Source organism: Rosa chinensis, chromosome 5, assembly GCF_002994745.2.
Source record: "Rosa chinensis cultivar Old Blush chromosome 5, RchiOBHm-V2, whole genome shotgun sequence".
In the NCBI taxonomy this organism is placed as follows: domain Eukaryota; kingdom Viridiplantae; phylum Streptophyta; class Magnoliopsida; order Rosales; family Rosaceae; genus Rosa; species Rosa chinensis.
In genome coordinates this window covers 28,912,801-28,930,067 of record NC_037092.1, presented here as the reverse complement: position 1 = coordinate 28,930,067, position 17,267 = coordinate 28,912,801, and the positions used below count along the sequence as shown (strand labels likewise).

Below are 17,267 nucleotides of genomic sequence, written 5' to 3'. Positions count from 1 at the left end.
CGCATGATAGTATTTCAGGACGTTCTCTAGATGCTTATTGTAATAAGGGGTTTAGGTTCAATGGGTAAAGCTATGGTATGTTAACATTTCTCATACATTAACTATTTTTACCACTTTAAGGACTTGTGTTACCACTTTGAGGATTAATATTACTATTTTGAGGACTCATAAGGTAAACTAAGAAAATTTACCACTTTAAGGACTCATGTTACCACTTTGAGGACTAATATTACTATTTTGAGGACTCATGTGGTAACTAAGAAAATTTACCACTTTAAGGACTCATGTTACCACTTTGAGGGCTAATATTACTATTTTGAGGACTCATTTTACCACTTTTAAGGCAATTGTATGCATGTTATACGTTAACACATTGTAGAATTTTCCTAGGTTCAATGCCCCCCCTTGTATTCGACAGTTTCATTAATCAAGGCTTGAGGGCAGACGCACCAGCCCTTTATTCAAAAAAAAAAAAAAGGTTTCCTAGCGGCTTCTTGAATAATTGTCTTCCTCCTCCTTTGGAGCACTCTTGCGTTGCCAATCATGATATCGACTCTAGGTGTTTGGTTTAACCAGTCGCTCTACCTCATCCAATCATCTATTATGCTTAGCATTTTAGAAACCTAACATGTTCAGGAACGTCTTTTAAAATGATTTTTTTAAAGACTTTTAAAACAAAAACGAGAAAACGAAATTATATTTTTTAAATTTAAAAATGTGTTCAGTAGATAATTACAAATATATATATATATATATATATATATATATATATATATTCACTAAACGTCGAGTTGTTGTTTTCAGTTACTTTGAGTAAAAATTGAAAATATTTTCTAGTTTCTTTTACCACATTTTAAAATATATGTTCTTTGAATGCATTTTCACCCTACAATATTCATAAAACATAAAAACACAGGAAACCGAACGCCAAATTTTCCCTCGGTCACTGATATAAGAGCATTTATGAAAAACTTTGAGTTCTGGTTTCGGTGTCTCGCTCCATCCCAAATCGATGTCCCTCTATAATCAAAAGAACACCTCAAGATCACAGTACTAGCCCATGGATTGGTTTCACACCAAAATGACATTGAAGTGGCTAGGAAATGAGCCCATGTAGCCCAAGAAGCTATCACCCACAATTCTCCACAAACACCCCAAAGTTTGAGTGTGTGACAGAGACACCTGTGGTCCTCTGAACCCTCCAAATTGGAACTGAACCGAAACATTTACACACTATCAATTCCATGCGCTTTTCTTCACTTTGTCTGGAGCCAGACGCCAACAACCCCAAAACAAGCCCAATTCGAATAGTTTTCATGCCCCTATGATTTCACTGAATGCCATTGTACGGCATTACAATCATCACCAACAATCAACGACCCAAGAATGTAGGAACCTTAATTTGCACAAATCCCCAGTTGGGCATCTCAAAACGATTGTCGTGGTCTTTTTGTCTTGCAACTGGTAGTTTTCCATCTGGGTTTTTTTTCTTTTCTCAAGTTGCTGAAATTGGAGTATGGAGGACGATAAGTACGCTAAGGAGTTGGACGTGGCCGTTAGAGTGGTGCACATGGCTTGTGCTCTGTGTCAGAGAGTTCAAGAGGGTTTGGTTTCAGCTAGCACTGACCAGGTGAAGTCCAAAGACGATGATTCCCCTGTAACAATTGCAGGTTGGTACTTTGAAAGTTTCGAATTTAACCTTTGTTCTTGATTATGTTTATGGAATTTTGCTTTTACATATTGGAGTGTGTGTTGTAAATGTAGTTTTTGGTTTTTGAAATTGAAAGAAATTGATTTTGGAAGTGCTCTGAAAAAGTGTGTTTTGTTCTGTGTTTTGGTGGTGACCAAGTGAAGGATACAAAGAATACTATGTAGTGAATGTATTGTGAACTTGAGTGAAGGAAAGCTGAACTTGTTTATGAGTTATGATTCTTATGACTGAAGTAGTGATGCAGCTTTCTAGCCTTGTTGGTTTTCGATTGAATATTTCTGTTTGGATTTTCATTATTTTTGGCACACTTATGCAATGTAGTGCCTTTTTAAGGTTAGGTGTAATATGATTAATGGATCAGTCAATGCTCTTTGTGGCGATTCAGGGTTGTGATGCTCATATCTGTCGTTTGGTGCCATATTGTTAGGTCATTGTTAGAAGAAGGGGTGAATTCCTTTTCTTTTCTGTTTACTTTGAATTCTTCAAGTATGAAATCATGCAGCAATAGCTAAATATCCCATCAGTTCTAGAAGGCCTGGATGATAGTCCTAACATTCGCCCAAACTAAGAGAAGAAATAAGTTTGCAGATGCTTAAAGGATAGACTTTATTTCTAGATGAGTATAATGCACCTTTGATTTTATATTTTAGAAACAGGGACTTTCTAAACCTGAATCCCTGGTTGTATTTACTATGGATTTGACTAATTTCATCGGGATTGGGCATTAACAGATTGGAGTGTCCAAGCCACTGTTAGCTGGATACTATCTGAATTCTTTGGGAGTCAAAATGTATCCATTATTGCTGAAGAAGATGTACAAACTCTCTCTAAGGCTGACTCAGTAGGTTTGCTGCAAGCTGTTGTGAATACTGTGAATGAATGCTTAGCTGGAGCACCTAAGTATGGTCTTAAAGGTCCATCAAAAGCCCTCACGACATCTCAAATTCTTGAGGCTATCAGCCAATGCAACTCAGTAGGAGGCCCCAAAGGAAGGCACTGGGTACTTGATCCTGTTGATGGAACGTTAGGGTTTGTGCGTGGGGATCAATATGCTGTAGCTCTAGCCTTGATTGAGGATGGAAAAGCTGTTATTGGGGTACTAGGGTGCCCTAATTACCCAATGAAAAAGGAATTGCTCAATTATCATTATCAGTACCATGAAGCCATGTCAAAGTCGTCTCCACCTTCTCCTGATATATGGGAAAGAGGTTGTGTGATGTATGCGAGAAAAGATAGTGGGGAGGCATGGATGCAGCCACCCATCCATGGAGATAAGAAGTTTGAGTGGCCAAATTCTGCTAAACTTATTCGGGTTTCTTCCATCGATGACCCAGCACTGGCTACTAGTTGTGAACCTGTGGAGAAAGCAAATTCAAACCACTCCTTCACAGAAGAGCTTGCTCACAGCGTAGGGCTAAGGTAAATTTTTTCACATATAAGTTTCTATACATGTGAACGATTTTCAGACTAGAATGAATGAGGACTTTGGAGGGAGCATTAATTAGAAGTGAACTGAAAACAAAAAAAGAATAACATGAGGTACTAATTAGAAGGAGCACTTTTATTGTAAGTTTCCTACTTACTATGATCATACAAGAGGTATAAAAGTATGTTTTTCTAGTTTGAGGCATTTCTTTCTAAATACACAAAATGCTGTTTAATGGTATGTACTCGGTTTATCACATGTATGGCAGAGATTGTTGATCTTTTTGTTAACTTATTTTCCTTAATCAGATATAAGGGAATAGGATCTTGACAGCATATGTCATTTCCTGTAGTTTAGAATCATTCATAATCACCTTGTTTTTCTTTGAGGCAATTTCCTTGTAATGTGATTTCTTTTAGTAGATCACTATGCTATCTAAAACAAATTGAGACCACTCAAAACAACCTAGCTTTACCTCCCTCTTGTGATTTTTATTTGTTCTTTAATGATTGAGTTTCTTGTTTTTTGTTTGGTTGCATTATAATATGAATCTCAAACTCAACCTTGTTTGCCATTTTTACTCGTGTGGGAAGATTTTGGCGTATAGTTTTACTCGTTTTCTAAATTGGTACTTTTGTTTCATATGAGATGGTAGAAAGAAGCCCATGCGTGTCTATAGCATGGTGAAATATGCAGCCATAGCTCGGGGAGATGCTGAGCTGTTCATGAAGTTTGCAAGGACAGGGTACAAGGAGAAGATATGGGATCATGCTGCAGGTGTTGTCATTGTGGAAGAGGCTGGGGGTGTGGTCACTGATGCTGGAGGGCGGCCCCTGGACTTTTCAAAGGGACCATACTTAGAAGGCCTTGATAGAGGAATAATTGTTTGTTCTGGGGCCACACTGCATGAGAAAATCATTGATGCTGTTTATGCCAGCTGGGACTCTTCTAATTTATGAGGCTTTCTGTACCGTGCCGATAGATTGTTGTGGTGGTAAATTTGCGTATTTGGTGAGGTAAATTTATCTGGCATTGCTTTTTGCAACAGAACTTTAAATTAGTTATATATCACTGAATCAATGGCTTTGAGATGAGCTAGTTGTCCTAGACTCCGATATGACTTGATGTGTATGAGTTCTCACTTTCAGTTGGTCTAGAGCTTTATTTCAGTTATAGCACCATTGTTATTTAACGCCTTTGATGGAAATAGAAAGCGTAATAAACTATTGCAAACAAACTAAATTTTGTTAAAATCTCTCTTTGCATTCCTTACAAGTTGTAGCTGGGAGTTTGTTAAACTCATGAGAAGTGAGAACTCCTGCTTGTTTATATCAAAGTTATTTTGGTGGAATCTGGTCAAATAGGTTCATTTTTCATATTGTTATCATCTCGGGTATATTCCAACACCCTCTTTCTTAATAGCATATAGTGTCAGAAACAGTTGAAATGCTGTTTGACAAGGCTGACTTCAATAAGTATGTGTAAACACTGAAACTCAGAAATGCAATTGCTGGATATTCACAAAATTTTGATGTAAATTCAAGTATTAAGGATATCTGAATTTGTATCAAAATCTGCTTAAGGTTGAACGTGGTAAACTTGGTTGCATGCGCACACACACACACGCTCTCTAATCTGCTTGCTTGTATGCATCCTTTACTGAAAGGCCAAGGGAAATTTATGTCTCTTTATGATATTTCAGGGCAAACGAATTGCTGAGAAGGATTCTTGACGGCGCTCACCTGCATTTTTGAATTTGATAGTATTTGATCAATATCATGAGGTGTCTGGTAGGATCAACTCTGGTCTGAGGAAACATGCTAACGTGAGGGTCAAGTTTACAAGGGAAGTGTATGGTTACCAATGTGCTCTAATTCAAGAAAATGGCACCATTGTAATTCTTCTCGATTTTTATCAGTGAAATCTGCAACTGAAAATTTTGCAATGAACTTGCATTCTGGATTGCTGCACCCAGTTGATGGCTTCTAGAGGTGGTATGAGTAATGACTTTCTTGTTCTGATAGTTATGAGTTATGGCAGCAAAGCATTTGAGTTCATCTTTCTTGGGCCAATCGCCTTTACTAATTCGGCCTAAATATGGGCTTTGTCTCACCAAATGGAATAGAGGATAGTTATGACAAACAGAGAAGTTTTAGGTCCCTAGCCCTTGGTTGCCTAAGGTTAATGTGTAGTTTACTTCTTGGGCCTTTTTCTTTTATCTATGTATTTTTCTTCGTACGAAAAGACTACTGAAACTAAACTACAGAGGGTCTAAGCGAGTGACCAAGCTTGGCAAGATTATATACACTGAGGTTTGCTTTTCATAAAACATGTTTGAACGAGATATTATTAAAGGATGAGGCAAGTAAATAATATCTTCAAGGATTTCTTAATTTTCAATGGGGAGCAAATACACCTTAATGGGGACTTTTGGGGCTATTTTCAATCCTGCCCTCTTCCACATACTAAAACAAAAAATTGAGGAGTGATTTTCGTGGGCAAAAACAATTTTTTTTTTTTTTAACTGTAACTAATTGAGCAACATATGAAGAACTACTTGGTGGTGACCTAGGTTTGTCATCACAGCCTTTCATTTTTTTGCAAGACCCATCTATTTATTGCAATTATCCAGTAGTCCTACCCTGTCTGCTTAATTCGGGATAATCTGATTGATTCATGTCAAGATTCGTTCATTTTTTTTTTTTTGTCCCTAGCATGCACGTATCGGCGTCGTAGTGGTCGGAACCACGGATACGTAAGAGCAACTCCAACAGCTTCCCTATAATTTTTGTATTATAGAGAAGCAAAAGTCAAACCTTTAGCCTATTTTTCTTTTCCAACTCCAACAGATTCCCTAGTTTACAGTAATCTATAAAATCTTCATATTCTTCTTTAAAATTTTGGAGTTTGCTGTAAATATAGGGAATTTGGTTTTCTCTCTCCTCACTTTCCCTAAAATAGAGATAGTTATAGGGAATCTGTTGGAGCAAAAGAGGCTTATTTTTCCCTAAAGTAGAGAAAAATCAAAATATAGAGAATCTGTTGGAGTTGCTCTAATAGTCCTGTACCACACAAAAATCACTCGTAGAAGAGTTAAAGAAAGATCAAGATCTTTGGCTCAATTTATTTTATTTCTGTTCCAAGATTTCAATTTTTGTTTGTAGCATTGTGCTATGACAAGTTTGTGAAGGTAAAATTGCTTAAATATTGACTTTTTTTTACCGTTTTCTTTGAGGTGGGTCATTATGCATTTTTTCTTTTTTTCTGAGATGAAATCATTGAACTTATTTACTTATCTCACTGAAATTTCAGTTGTATAGCTTAAACTTACCGAAAAATAATAATATTCTAATTAGTTGCAGGCTGCCAACTACTGGTGCAGTTTTTCTAGTAAGAAACTACTGCTGGTGCAGTACTGCAGTTGGTACTGAAATTCCATGGATGCATCTGTTGCCGGAATTGACTTTTCGGTTCCGAATCCATGAACAGATATATTCATTCAAAGTGGAAACTTGGCTGGATAGCATATCATATATTCATTAATAATTCAACTCCATTTTCCTCGATCCAAATAAGTATTATTTGTTGAGAATTCATTCTAGATTGAAATAATTGCAGGCCTAGGTTTCGAAATGTGACACCTTCCTTTGGATTAAATAGAGAAACCAATTAACATTAGTCAATGTTAGGTCTGATCCAATGGGTCTATATATATAAATGGTTAGGTAGCAGTAGCAGCTCTTAGTTTACAGGAAAAATGCCAAGCACAAGTCGTACTAATATTTTTTTTAGGTTTTGAAATTTCGAGTGTTTGACATTGTGGACAACAATCAAACTAGGAGCCTCATCATCGTCTTCATCTTGTTGAAGGTGGAATTGTACCAAGTACAATTGGGTACGCATCCCTTTCAAAACCATCCAATTTTTCTAAAAATCCACTAAAAGAAAGTCTTACGTACGGAAAAAAGGAGTACATTTTTTCATTCCAACCAATAGTTTGACAAATGTACGTAATCATCACTAAAAGGCTTAATAGCCAATTTGCTACTCTAGGTTTTCACAATTAGCCATTTTGCTACCCTAAGTATTATTTCTGCCAATTTGCTATATTTTTGTTAGATTAATTTGTCTATCTCTTCTTCCAAACATGAATTAATTTTGAAAATCTAAGGTAGAAAATGGCTAATTTTGAAATTTATGAAAATAAATTGGTTAATCTTGAAAGCTTAGATGAGCAAATTTGATGGAAGGCTAGCGAATAAGCTGAAATAAAACCTAAGGTAGCAAGTTAGCACTAAGGTGAAACCTAGGGTAGCAATTTGACAATTATGCCTCACTAAAATATTGTCCATGAAAACAAAAACATTTCTCACTGAAGGAGGGTGTAGAACTTCTGAATCGATTGTTAAGCAAGAATGTCAAATTTCCAACACAACTCAAAATTTGTATGAAATGAACGAAACTAAAGAGGAATTAAAAAAAAGGTCATTTGCCGGTGATCTCGCAAAAATAAGATTAACAAATAGGTGGTCTGGGGTTAACGTTTTAGCCCGTAGATGACCACTTAATATGTTTATTGAATAGTTTTGTCGAGACATATACAATTCAATACATGTTTGATCGTTATATTATTATACGTATGATTTTGTGAAGATATGTAACCAATTTTATTATAAGAATTTTTTTTTTTTTTGGATAGAATGAGGTCACTTTTTATTAAAATATAGAAAACAAACTACATATTACAAGAATCAGCTGCCAAAGCCGTAAGAAGAAAGGAAGGAGCTGAAAAATAAAAAGTTTCTTCAGTAAAAGAACTAGAACATGCAGCCATGAGATGAGCTACTGTGTTTGCAGACCTCCTTGTGTGAGTAACCTTCAAGTTAGAATGAGCATCCAGAATGGCACCAATATCATCATAAAAACGCCCCAAGGTTGAGGTATTACGCCCATCTCTCATAATCAAATTACTGTGCACAATTTGAGAATCAGTCTCCAAGATAGCTGGAAAATGGGCTAAATTGATCGAATTGAACGGCAGAAATTGTTTATCAAGTAGGTTATGCGGATCGAGTCATGTCACCTATTTAAGTTTGCATTCAGATTTTTCAATTTATCGATTATGAATACTCTTTTTCGTCTTCTCTTAAACAAGGCTATGAATACTCCTAATTCCTAAATCACCAAAGTTCTTTTCTTTTTCTTTTTTTTGTGCTTTTCAAATCACCCAAGTTACTAATATTAAATTAATGAATTTGACTTTTGACAGTAATTCAGTAAATACCACTCTCTTTGTAGTTTGTATGAAGTACGAACCAACCAGCAGAGTAGCAGTACCCCAGTGACTAGGGAACATACAAAACAGAATCTCTCCATCTTGAAATTCAACAAAGCCTACATCTTTCATCTTTCTTTAATCACAAAATGTCGACTTATCTAATGCACAACAACAATTATAAACAAATGAAAGTCTATCGCAAAAAAAAAAATTAAACAAATGAAAGATTGTCTAGAAACAATAAAGACGGCAGAGAGAGAGAAATGTATTCGTATGTTTATAATACCAAGGCATGTTGAATCTTGATTAACATGTCAAATTAAAATGTCTCTGCTATTATTAATCATAAACTGGGGATGGTTTCTGATGCCATCATGTGTGGTTTGAACTATTATATGTATCATTTGTATGTTCTTGTTCTTAATCCTTAATGAGATCTGTAGACTTGAATCGATCTTAATCCTGGTTGATTAGTTTATACTGTTAGGTTTCTAAAGACGCGTCATGACTCATGAGAATTTTCTGCTATCTACTTCTATCTAGTGCTTCCCGCCTTGGAATAAAATACCTCTCTACAATTATACTATAGGTTTTTGCCGATTTTGATCTAGTCTTTACGGATTTGAGGGAGGACTCAACTCAGATGGGTCGGTCTGTTTATGAATACCTTCATGGAAGGATCGATAACTTACATTGTTCAAGTGGTGATAGGCGAATTCCAGCTAGCTATTATACGATTAGATGGCTTCATAACAGTACGTGTTCATTTAAGAATATGAGGCAGGCTTTGCGTGATTACTCGGTTTGCATACATTTAACATGACATTGAGCAATCATGACACTAATTCGGTTTTTGCCATTTAGAGTGATCAATGAAGTAGGATTGCAGATTTGCAGCATTCATGGAAAACAAATACTCTGATCGATTTTGTAATGATTTCATTAGATAATATGAAATATGGGAAGAAACTAACAATATTTTTTTTTTTGCATGATGTCGGTATGTTAGTGAGTCTAAAGATAAGATTAGGGAGGTGACCGATTGGGAAGAAAATGTGATTTTGACACGTCCGTAATTGTATTGTTAATTTCGAGTCTATAATTATATTATGAGATTGATTGTGGAGAATAAGCGGGAGTAATAATAGTAATATTGATGCAAGGTGATTAAGTGTACGTCGACAATAGTAATATTGTTTGTGAAATAAATATTTTATGTTGTGAGATTGTGCCTTCATAAATAATTAATTATATCGTTAATTATAATATGAGTTACAAGTTACAACACTAATCATGTCGCATGATTCAACACTCATCTAACTTATTTATATTGTAAAATGTGCAAAAAGAAAAAAAAATCACGGCCAATTTTCTAACATGTAAAATGATTAATGAGTTATCTTAATTTGAAATTGACCAAACTCTAATAACATCAACCACTCGATAAGTCGATATAAGAATTAAAATCGTATCGTTTTTTTTTTAATGAACCAAAACCAAATTAAATTTAAAGAGCCAAAAACACTGTTTGGTTATAACTTGAAATAATAGCTACATCAAATCAATCAGATGAAGCTACTATACACTGGACATAAGACACGATTAATCACAGAGCTCATGCTTACAGACCAAGTTTTGATCGAATCAATCAGATCGAGCTAGTGAGCTACTATACACTGGACATAAGACACAATTAATCAAAGAGCTCACGCTTCAAGACCAAGTTTTGATTGAATCAGAAAGGTGATGCAACACTTTAGCTGGTTATGGAATTAGTTATAATTAAGAGTTTTAATTCATGGGATTACCAATCCACTCCAGTCGGTGCTGTTTAGCACTAGCTGAAATTGGGTAGCGACTTTTGGCTACGGTGTCAGTCTATGTCATATCCCGCGTTATCAGCGTCGTTGGGGACAAGTATACTTTTCTCCAAAGACAAAAATGGGACCTAGCTCTATTTAATTTTCCATGACTTTCTTTTTTATATTTTCAACTACCACAGTGACCTTTCTTTTTTTCTTTTAATTTGTTTATGATTAATTTCGTACGTTGGATATGCTTTTGGTCAAGAAAAAAAAGAAGAGAAATGTCATCTTGGGTCGTCCTAGGGTTTCAAGCATTCTATGCCGTGTTGCTTGAGACGTTCGGAGACTAGCTATAATGTTGACCTTCAGCTTGCTTGGATGGAGTAGGACGGTGAGGCGGACGCTAGGTATGTAGGGACTTATCATTTCACAACATTAGGGAAATTTTCGACTATGTAAGACTATGATGTCCCTTGTTAATGTGGTTGCCCCGTGCTGGGGTTAAGGTCTCTTCATTGACAAAGGGGATGGTCGAAAAGTTTGAAAAGAGACCTAGAGTTTCTAGGGTCCTTTTTAGGTATACCATTAAAGAACTTCATCTCAAATGTGATTTACAAGATTGAGAACCATCTCTTTAGGGAAAATAATCTTTTGAAGTAACTGCTGACGTGAACGTGCGATATACATTATTATTCTGCACATTCTTTTCAAACAATATAGAATAAGGCGAGTCAATAACAAAGTACGCTGTTATGAAGTCTCGTTTAAAGTAGTCTCAATAGTTGTCAAACATAGTTTACTAAAATTATTATTATAGTAAGCTTAAGTAGTGTGAGAGGTTGAGGAGATTAAGGAGGGTAATAGTTAGATGTTTTTAGAAGCTCAATTCCTTCCAATGTAAGAAAAAAGAAAAGCATGTTTATCTAAATTTAATCAACAATCACAAATTGTTGTATGAACAATGATAAAAAATTAGAACCAAAAACCTCTCCTGTCATTAAAAAAATAAAAAATAAAAAACCACCCAGTTAGGTCTTAAGTCTTTTTCTTTTAAGAAATATTTCATTTTCTATGATAACAGAGTAAGAATAGAGATATATTTGGGTGGAGGCATATGGCCTATTCTGAAGGGAACAACTGAAGCTGAAAGGTAGTAGTCCCGTACTGGACTGGAGCTGTGAGTGACTGGTGAAGGGAGTTTTGTGTCAAAATGCCATTAAATAAAGGAACTAGTCAATTTAAACATCAATCTCAAAAGGAAGGAGACCCTCCGCTGCCCTCTATCTGCGGTCAAGATTACCCACGTCCATGATTTGCGGATCCTAATTTCATACGTAATATTCAAACTTGCCGGAAAAAAACTTTAACAACGGCAGCAAAATTCTTTTTTATTTCTAATAGGACACACAAACTTTAAGTTTGTCCCCAGTTCATTTTCAATTCGATTTTTTCTTATTATTACGCTTTGTTTTTGGCTTCAACGTACGTTCTAAAGGTGCAAGAAGATATGCCCAGTAAGATTCACTGGCAGATTGAACAGTTCTTTGCAACAAGAAAGACGCGTTCGGTTGCCGGACTCAATGTCTAAACTACGTACTAAAAAAAGAATGTATTTCAATGCGTAGAGTTGTGGAAATGGTGAAGCTTCCATGAAAATATGGTGGGAGATTAAAATGTCAATGCAGAAGGACGTGGATGATTTGAAACTATGGGAAGGTATCTTGAAAAACTCAGCTTTGCGAAGTTGTGAAAGATAGTGGAATCAAAGCACCGACTTGGATTAGTCATGTAATGTTTGCTAATTTGATATTAATTCATTGAACTAAATTTAGAGTTAGGGCGACCAGACTTGGTAAAATTGTTAACATACCAGATAATTGTTATAGGTTTGTGAAACAATAACGAAACTTATGATATGAACAATTCATACTCCACCCTTACCACCCAAATTCAATGAGTAACAATGGCCAATCACGATAGGCATATACAAGAATTTGGTACATTGATTGTAGAAAGTAACTCATGAAATATCCTAAAATATCACATTATAATTTTCGAAACTGATTTAGATTCAAATTTCTCTATCCTTGCTTATGGAGGCAATGAAAGAAGATGACAAAGTGCGTGAGTCGATGAGAATGCCTACTAGAGAACAACCTTCTTATCTAGTATATAAAGTATTTCTCTATAACAAGATATTAGTAAAGGTACAAAACTCGAAGGCTCTTTTTTTTTTTTCTCTTTTTTTTTTAATAAAAAAAGTTTAGATAAGAAGGAGACTTCCATACATTATCAGGGTTAGGGCAAACCTACGACCTCAACCCAACATGACTTACGAAATTGACCAGTGTCCCAGCCCAATCCATTGGTATGAAATTATGCAGGACATTTTCTAGATTGCCTACCAAATGAGAGATTTTTGGTAGTAGAAATCGAACTTGTATGAGATTACACCTTAAGTCTGCCCTTGCCAACTGAACCAACTACGAATGCTCATTTTCCGTTATTACTTTTAGTCAAAAAAAAATTATTACCACAATCAAACCGTTAATAAAGTTTTTATTTTTTTGGGTAAACATAAGAAGAGAATTTTACCGTTAGATAGAAAGAAATCATCATTAACAAGCCATAAGAAATCATGATTACAAAGATATACCCACTTATTAATCTCAAAATCTCCAACTTTAAACCAGAAATATCCACCTTCCTAAAAGGTCAGTAACCTGCCGAGCCGGTTCCCCGGTTAACCACCCAACATCTATATCTACTTCTCCTTCCAACTTTTAAAGCAAAATTCCTCTCCTCCTGTCTCTCTCTCTCTCTCTTAAATTCAAAACCCCGTGCAAAAAAAAAACAAGTTCACACCACCCACTGGAACTCTCTGTCTCTGAGAGTAAGAATTTCTAGTAAAACCCTTTTTTGGGTTCCAGCCCCAATCCCCAATTCCTCCTTATAAACCCTTCTTTTCTTTGATTCGTTCTTTACGGTTGGGAAAAAAGCCACAACCCGACGAACCCAAAAACGTGTTGAAATCATCATTCATTATGGTCTTCCAACTACACTACTGACACCTTGTGCAGATTTCCCGCACTGAATGACACCTTCTTCTTCCTCCTCTTAATCCCCCATCTCCCTCTCTTTTCTTTCTGGGATCCTCGCACAATCTCTCTCCCTCCGCTCGGTTGATCTGATCCAAGCTCTTCATCAACTGTAAGTTTCGCAACCCATATCTGTATATAGTCTCCGGCTCGGCCCGGTTGCCGGGGAAAAGGTCCGGAAAGTGAAGCATTTGCTTGAAAAAAGCTGCTACTGTTTACTGTGTATAAATCCAGATCTTTCGTTTTCAGTTGGTTGCTGACTGTTTTTGTTTTTTCGTTGTGACAGATTTGCAAGTTTTGTTTCGGAGATTGGAAAATGGGGAAATCAGGCAACAGAGACTGGACCCAGATCTACGCCATATACGGGCTCGACCAGTGGCAGACCATACTGTTCCTACTCTTCCACGCCGTGCTATTTACCATTTTGTCCCTCCTCTACCTCACATATTTCGACCCCATCACCCTCTTCTTCCACCGCCTCCTCCCCATCGGCTCCGCCCGCTTCGCCGCCGGATTCACCGGCTCCGTCGCCGCGCTCTCCGCCCTCTGCCTCTTCTTCGCCTCCTTCCACTTCCTCCACTCCTCCCTCCCCCTCCACTACGACGTCGTCCAGCGCATGGTCGCCTCCGTCAACGACTGGTCAACCGTCAAGCACGCCCTCGACCTCGGCTGCGGCCGCGGCATCCTCCTCAACGCCGTCGCCACCCAGCTCAAGAAGGAGGGCAGCTCGGGCCGGGTCGTCGGGTTGGACCGGTCCAAGATGACGAGCCTTTCCACCTTGCGGACCGCCAAGCTGGAAGGTGTCGGGGAGTACGTGACCTGCCGTGAGGGCGACCCCAGGAGATTGCCGTTCGGGGACAACTACTTCGACGTGGTGGTATCCGCTGTGTTCGTCCACACCGTAGGGAAGGAGTACGGGCATCGGACGGTGGAGGCTTCGGCCGAGAGGATGAGGGTGGTCGGTGAGATGGTCCGGGTCTTAAAGCCCGGTGGGTCCGGGGTGGTGTGGGACCTACTGCACGTTCCCGAATACGTGCGGAGGCTGCAGGAGCTGAAGATGGAGGACATTCGGGTCTCGGAGCGGGTCACGGCCTTCATGGTCAGCAGTCAAATCGTGTCCTTTCGGAAGCCCAGTCACCACTATTTTGGGCTCGGAGAGGTGAGGCTGGACTGGAGATGCTGATTTTTTTTAAGCCCAAACCCGGCCCATATACATCCAAAATAGTATAATTTTACCTATATAAAATACACAACAACTACAACTTTTAAGAGCTTGATTAATGATGGGATTAATCAAACAATTAATGGGTTTTTAATTCGGGTTTTATTTTGTAATGTCTGGAGAGGCGAAGCTGACCCAGATGGCCAGATGCTAAATATACATGTATAATTTTAGTTCATCATGAGTAGTTTGTTGGATCTATACTCTATTGTTATGGGGTTTTTTATGTGTTAATGGAATTGTAATGAAGAAGCTGGTTGCGTTGCTATGATTTTGTATAAATTTTTATGTACTAGAATCAATAATTTTGTGTGAATAACTTTTAATGTGTGCTAACATGAATCATTTCATGTGGATTGTGTAGTCATCATTTTTCGTGATTCTGCAAAGAAAAGAAGTTGGGTTCGATTTGTAGGAGATTCTAAAGCTGTGATCTTTTTTCTTTTCTGGACTAGCCAACAAGCAGATTCTTCATAGTGATGGTGTTGGTGCTAATGGGTTGTGACATAGCTAACGTGTGAGTGTGACGATTGGATGTTGTGAGTTGTTAGATTTTATATGTTAGTGGGATTTTGGGGATTTCATGTGTGTTTGAAGTTTATGAATCAAGTTATTTGGTTAGGGTTGTAAATTGTTTGGATAGAACTGGAGGTTGTTTTTGGCTTGTTCCACTTTTGACCATATGAAACTTTTCAAATGGTGAGTACTCGATGCTTGATTCGTAAACTTCGTGAGCCGCTTGTATTCTATAAGAAGTTTGGCTTGTTAATTGAAGCTCGTTTAATAAATCATACTCATTTTACTTGTTTTTGTAGTTATACTCGAAATTGAAAGGAAAGTAATATGTCTAATTTTCGTTCATTCAGACAATTTTAAGAAGTAAAAGTTTCATTTAATTGAAAGACAATAGATTTTTCTGAAAACTCAAAACCAAAACAAATGCACCACTTTCATTCAACACAATTCAAGACCAAGTACCAACTTTTACTACTGCTAATGATGCTTGATTTTGCTTGCTCCCTAATTTTGATCTGGGGTCTAAATTTCCTGAGTTTAATGAGCACAAAGATAATGTGGAAGGTGATGGAATTGAAACTTTGAAAGAGATGGTGGGTGCAATTGTTTGTGGAGATTGTGAATTGTGAATTTATGATGGATAGTACTACGTAGGGTTGGGCTGATGTGAAGTCGTAATCATCGATCTTTGATAACGAAACATTATTGTTGGGTGGGAGAATGAGATTGGTTGGATTTTAAATCCAAATTCCCTTCCAACTCTTCTCACTATTTTGTTCGTATGGGTTTCGTAATATATCATTCAATGATCTCGTGAAGTTTATGAAAGAGCAAGTACCTCTTTCAATTCCAAGTTTTGTTGCTATTGATCCACTGTGATGCATTACAAATTTGAAGTACATTGTTGTATCAACAAGGTGAGGACCCATGCAAGTCTTGTTTCTCATTTGTTGAAGCTATACCAAGAGATTGAGATAATGTATCAAATGCATATATATAACTAATCTTTATATCTAATTTAACGATTAATAAATAAGAATCGAAAACCAAACAAATTTTATATCATTTTATTGTTATCAAAGAGATATTAATTATATTCATAATGAGTGAAATTACACATAATGACTCACTAAATAAGGACATAACAATAAAAGGTTACTACCTATGTAATTTCATATTCAATAAAACAATAGTCATAACTCATAAGTACAAGTCTTAGGACCACAGTTAGAAAATTTGAACTTAAAATTCAAAATTTTTGGCAACATAATTCAGGTTCATCAATGGAACCATGAAACCAAACCAATCAAACAGGCTCATCAAACTTGGTAGCTAAAACCATTGCATCTGTCCACCGTATAAATGTAGTGTGACTTGAGTGACTCATATAAATGTACGCAGAGCTTCTTGTGATAGTATTGGCAATTTCTTGAGACAATTTAATAGCAGCATGTGCCTTATCGTGGCCTAGTGTCCACTCTCTATATCTCTATCTATGATTCTCTATAAATAATGCAGCATGTGAATTGTCCAATTATTTTGGCTAACCCTCTTTCATTCATCAAACTTCAATCCACTATCTTTTTTTCATTTTTCTTCTTTTGGGACCATGCATATTGCATAAACAAAATTATTATTTTTTTTGAAAAAAAAAATAAAAAAATTGATCAAGTAACAAAATTTGAGTGATAAATATTGGAGTTATCGCAATTACACAAAATAAATAAACTACAAGCTAAAACCCCTAGCTTGCAGAATGGCCGATATATTTGGAGGTCAAAAACAGAATTACCATCAAGAGCTCAAAAAACAAAATTGGAGGTTTTACTAATTTCTCTTATCTCGATAATTTCGAGATTTTTCTATAATAATTATGTCATTGTCACTTTTTAAATACTTTCTTGATATTTTTTGGCTGAAAGAACTAATTCCATAGAGTGGGATTTGGTTGAGAATATATTGGTTGTATGGAGATAATAAAGTAGATTGATTACTCGTGTCGTTGTCTAGTCGCCATCCTAGAGCAATGACAGGGAAACAAATTAAATTGGGAAGGGAAGGGAAGATCGGAATCTAAGTGAGTTCATTCGGGATAACTTTCTCGGGTTTTTGAAATTCAGTTCCATAATTAATCTGGTTGTTATAAATCCATTTTGATCAAAATTCATGACCTATTTCTTAAGTCACATCTTCAATAATTGTAGTTATGTA

At 36.6% G+C, this 17,267-nt stretch overlaps 2 protein-coding genes across 2 annotated transcripts; both read left to right on the top strand.

Annotated features, from left to right (window-relative positions):
• The first annotated feature begins 1,228 nt into the window (after positions 1–1,228).
• Positions 1,229–5,205, top strand: LOC112201906 (PAP-specific phosphatase HAL2-like). The gene is made up of 4 exons (XM_024342829.2): positions 1,229–1,670; positions 2,443–3,130; positions 3,793–4,153; positions 4,840–5,205. Exons 1-3 carry the CDS (start codon positions 1,517–1,519, stop codon positions 4,094–4,096), a joined length of 1,146 nt encoding a protein of 381 aa, XP_024198597.1. The 5' UTR covers positions 1,229–1,516; the 3' UTR covers positions 4,097–4,153; positions 4,840–5,205.
• A 7,815-nt stretch (positions 5,206–13,020) lies between these two features.
• On the top strand, positions 13,021–14,890 carry LOC112166250. Its single transcript, XM_024303044.2, has 2 exons — positions 13,021–13,430; positions 13,605–14,890. The coding sequence occupies exon 2, from the start codon at positions 13,635–13,637 to the stop codon at positions 14,499–14,501; it is 867 nt and encodes a 288-aa protein (XP_024158812.1). The 5' UTR covers positions 13,021–13,430; positions 13,605–13,634; the 3' UTR covers positions 14,502–14,890.
• Positions 14,891–17,267: the final 2,377 nt, after the last annotated feature.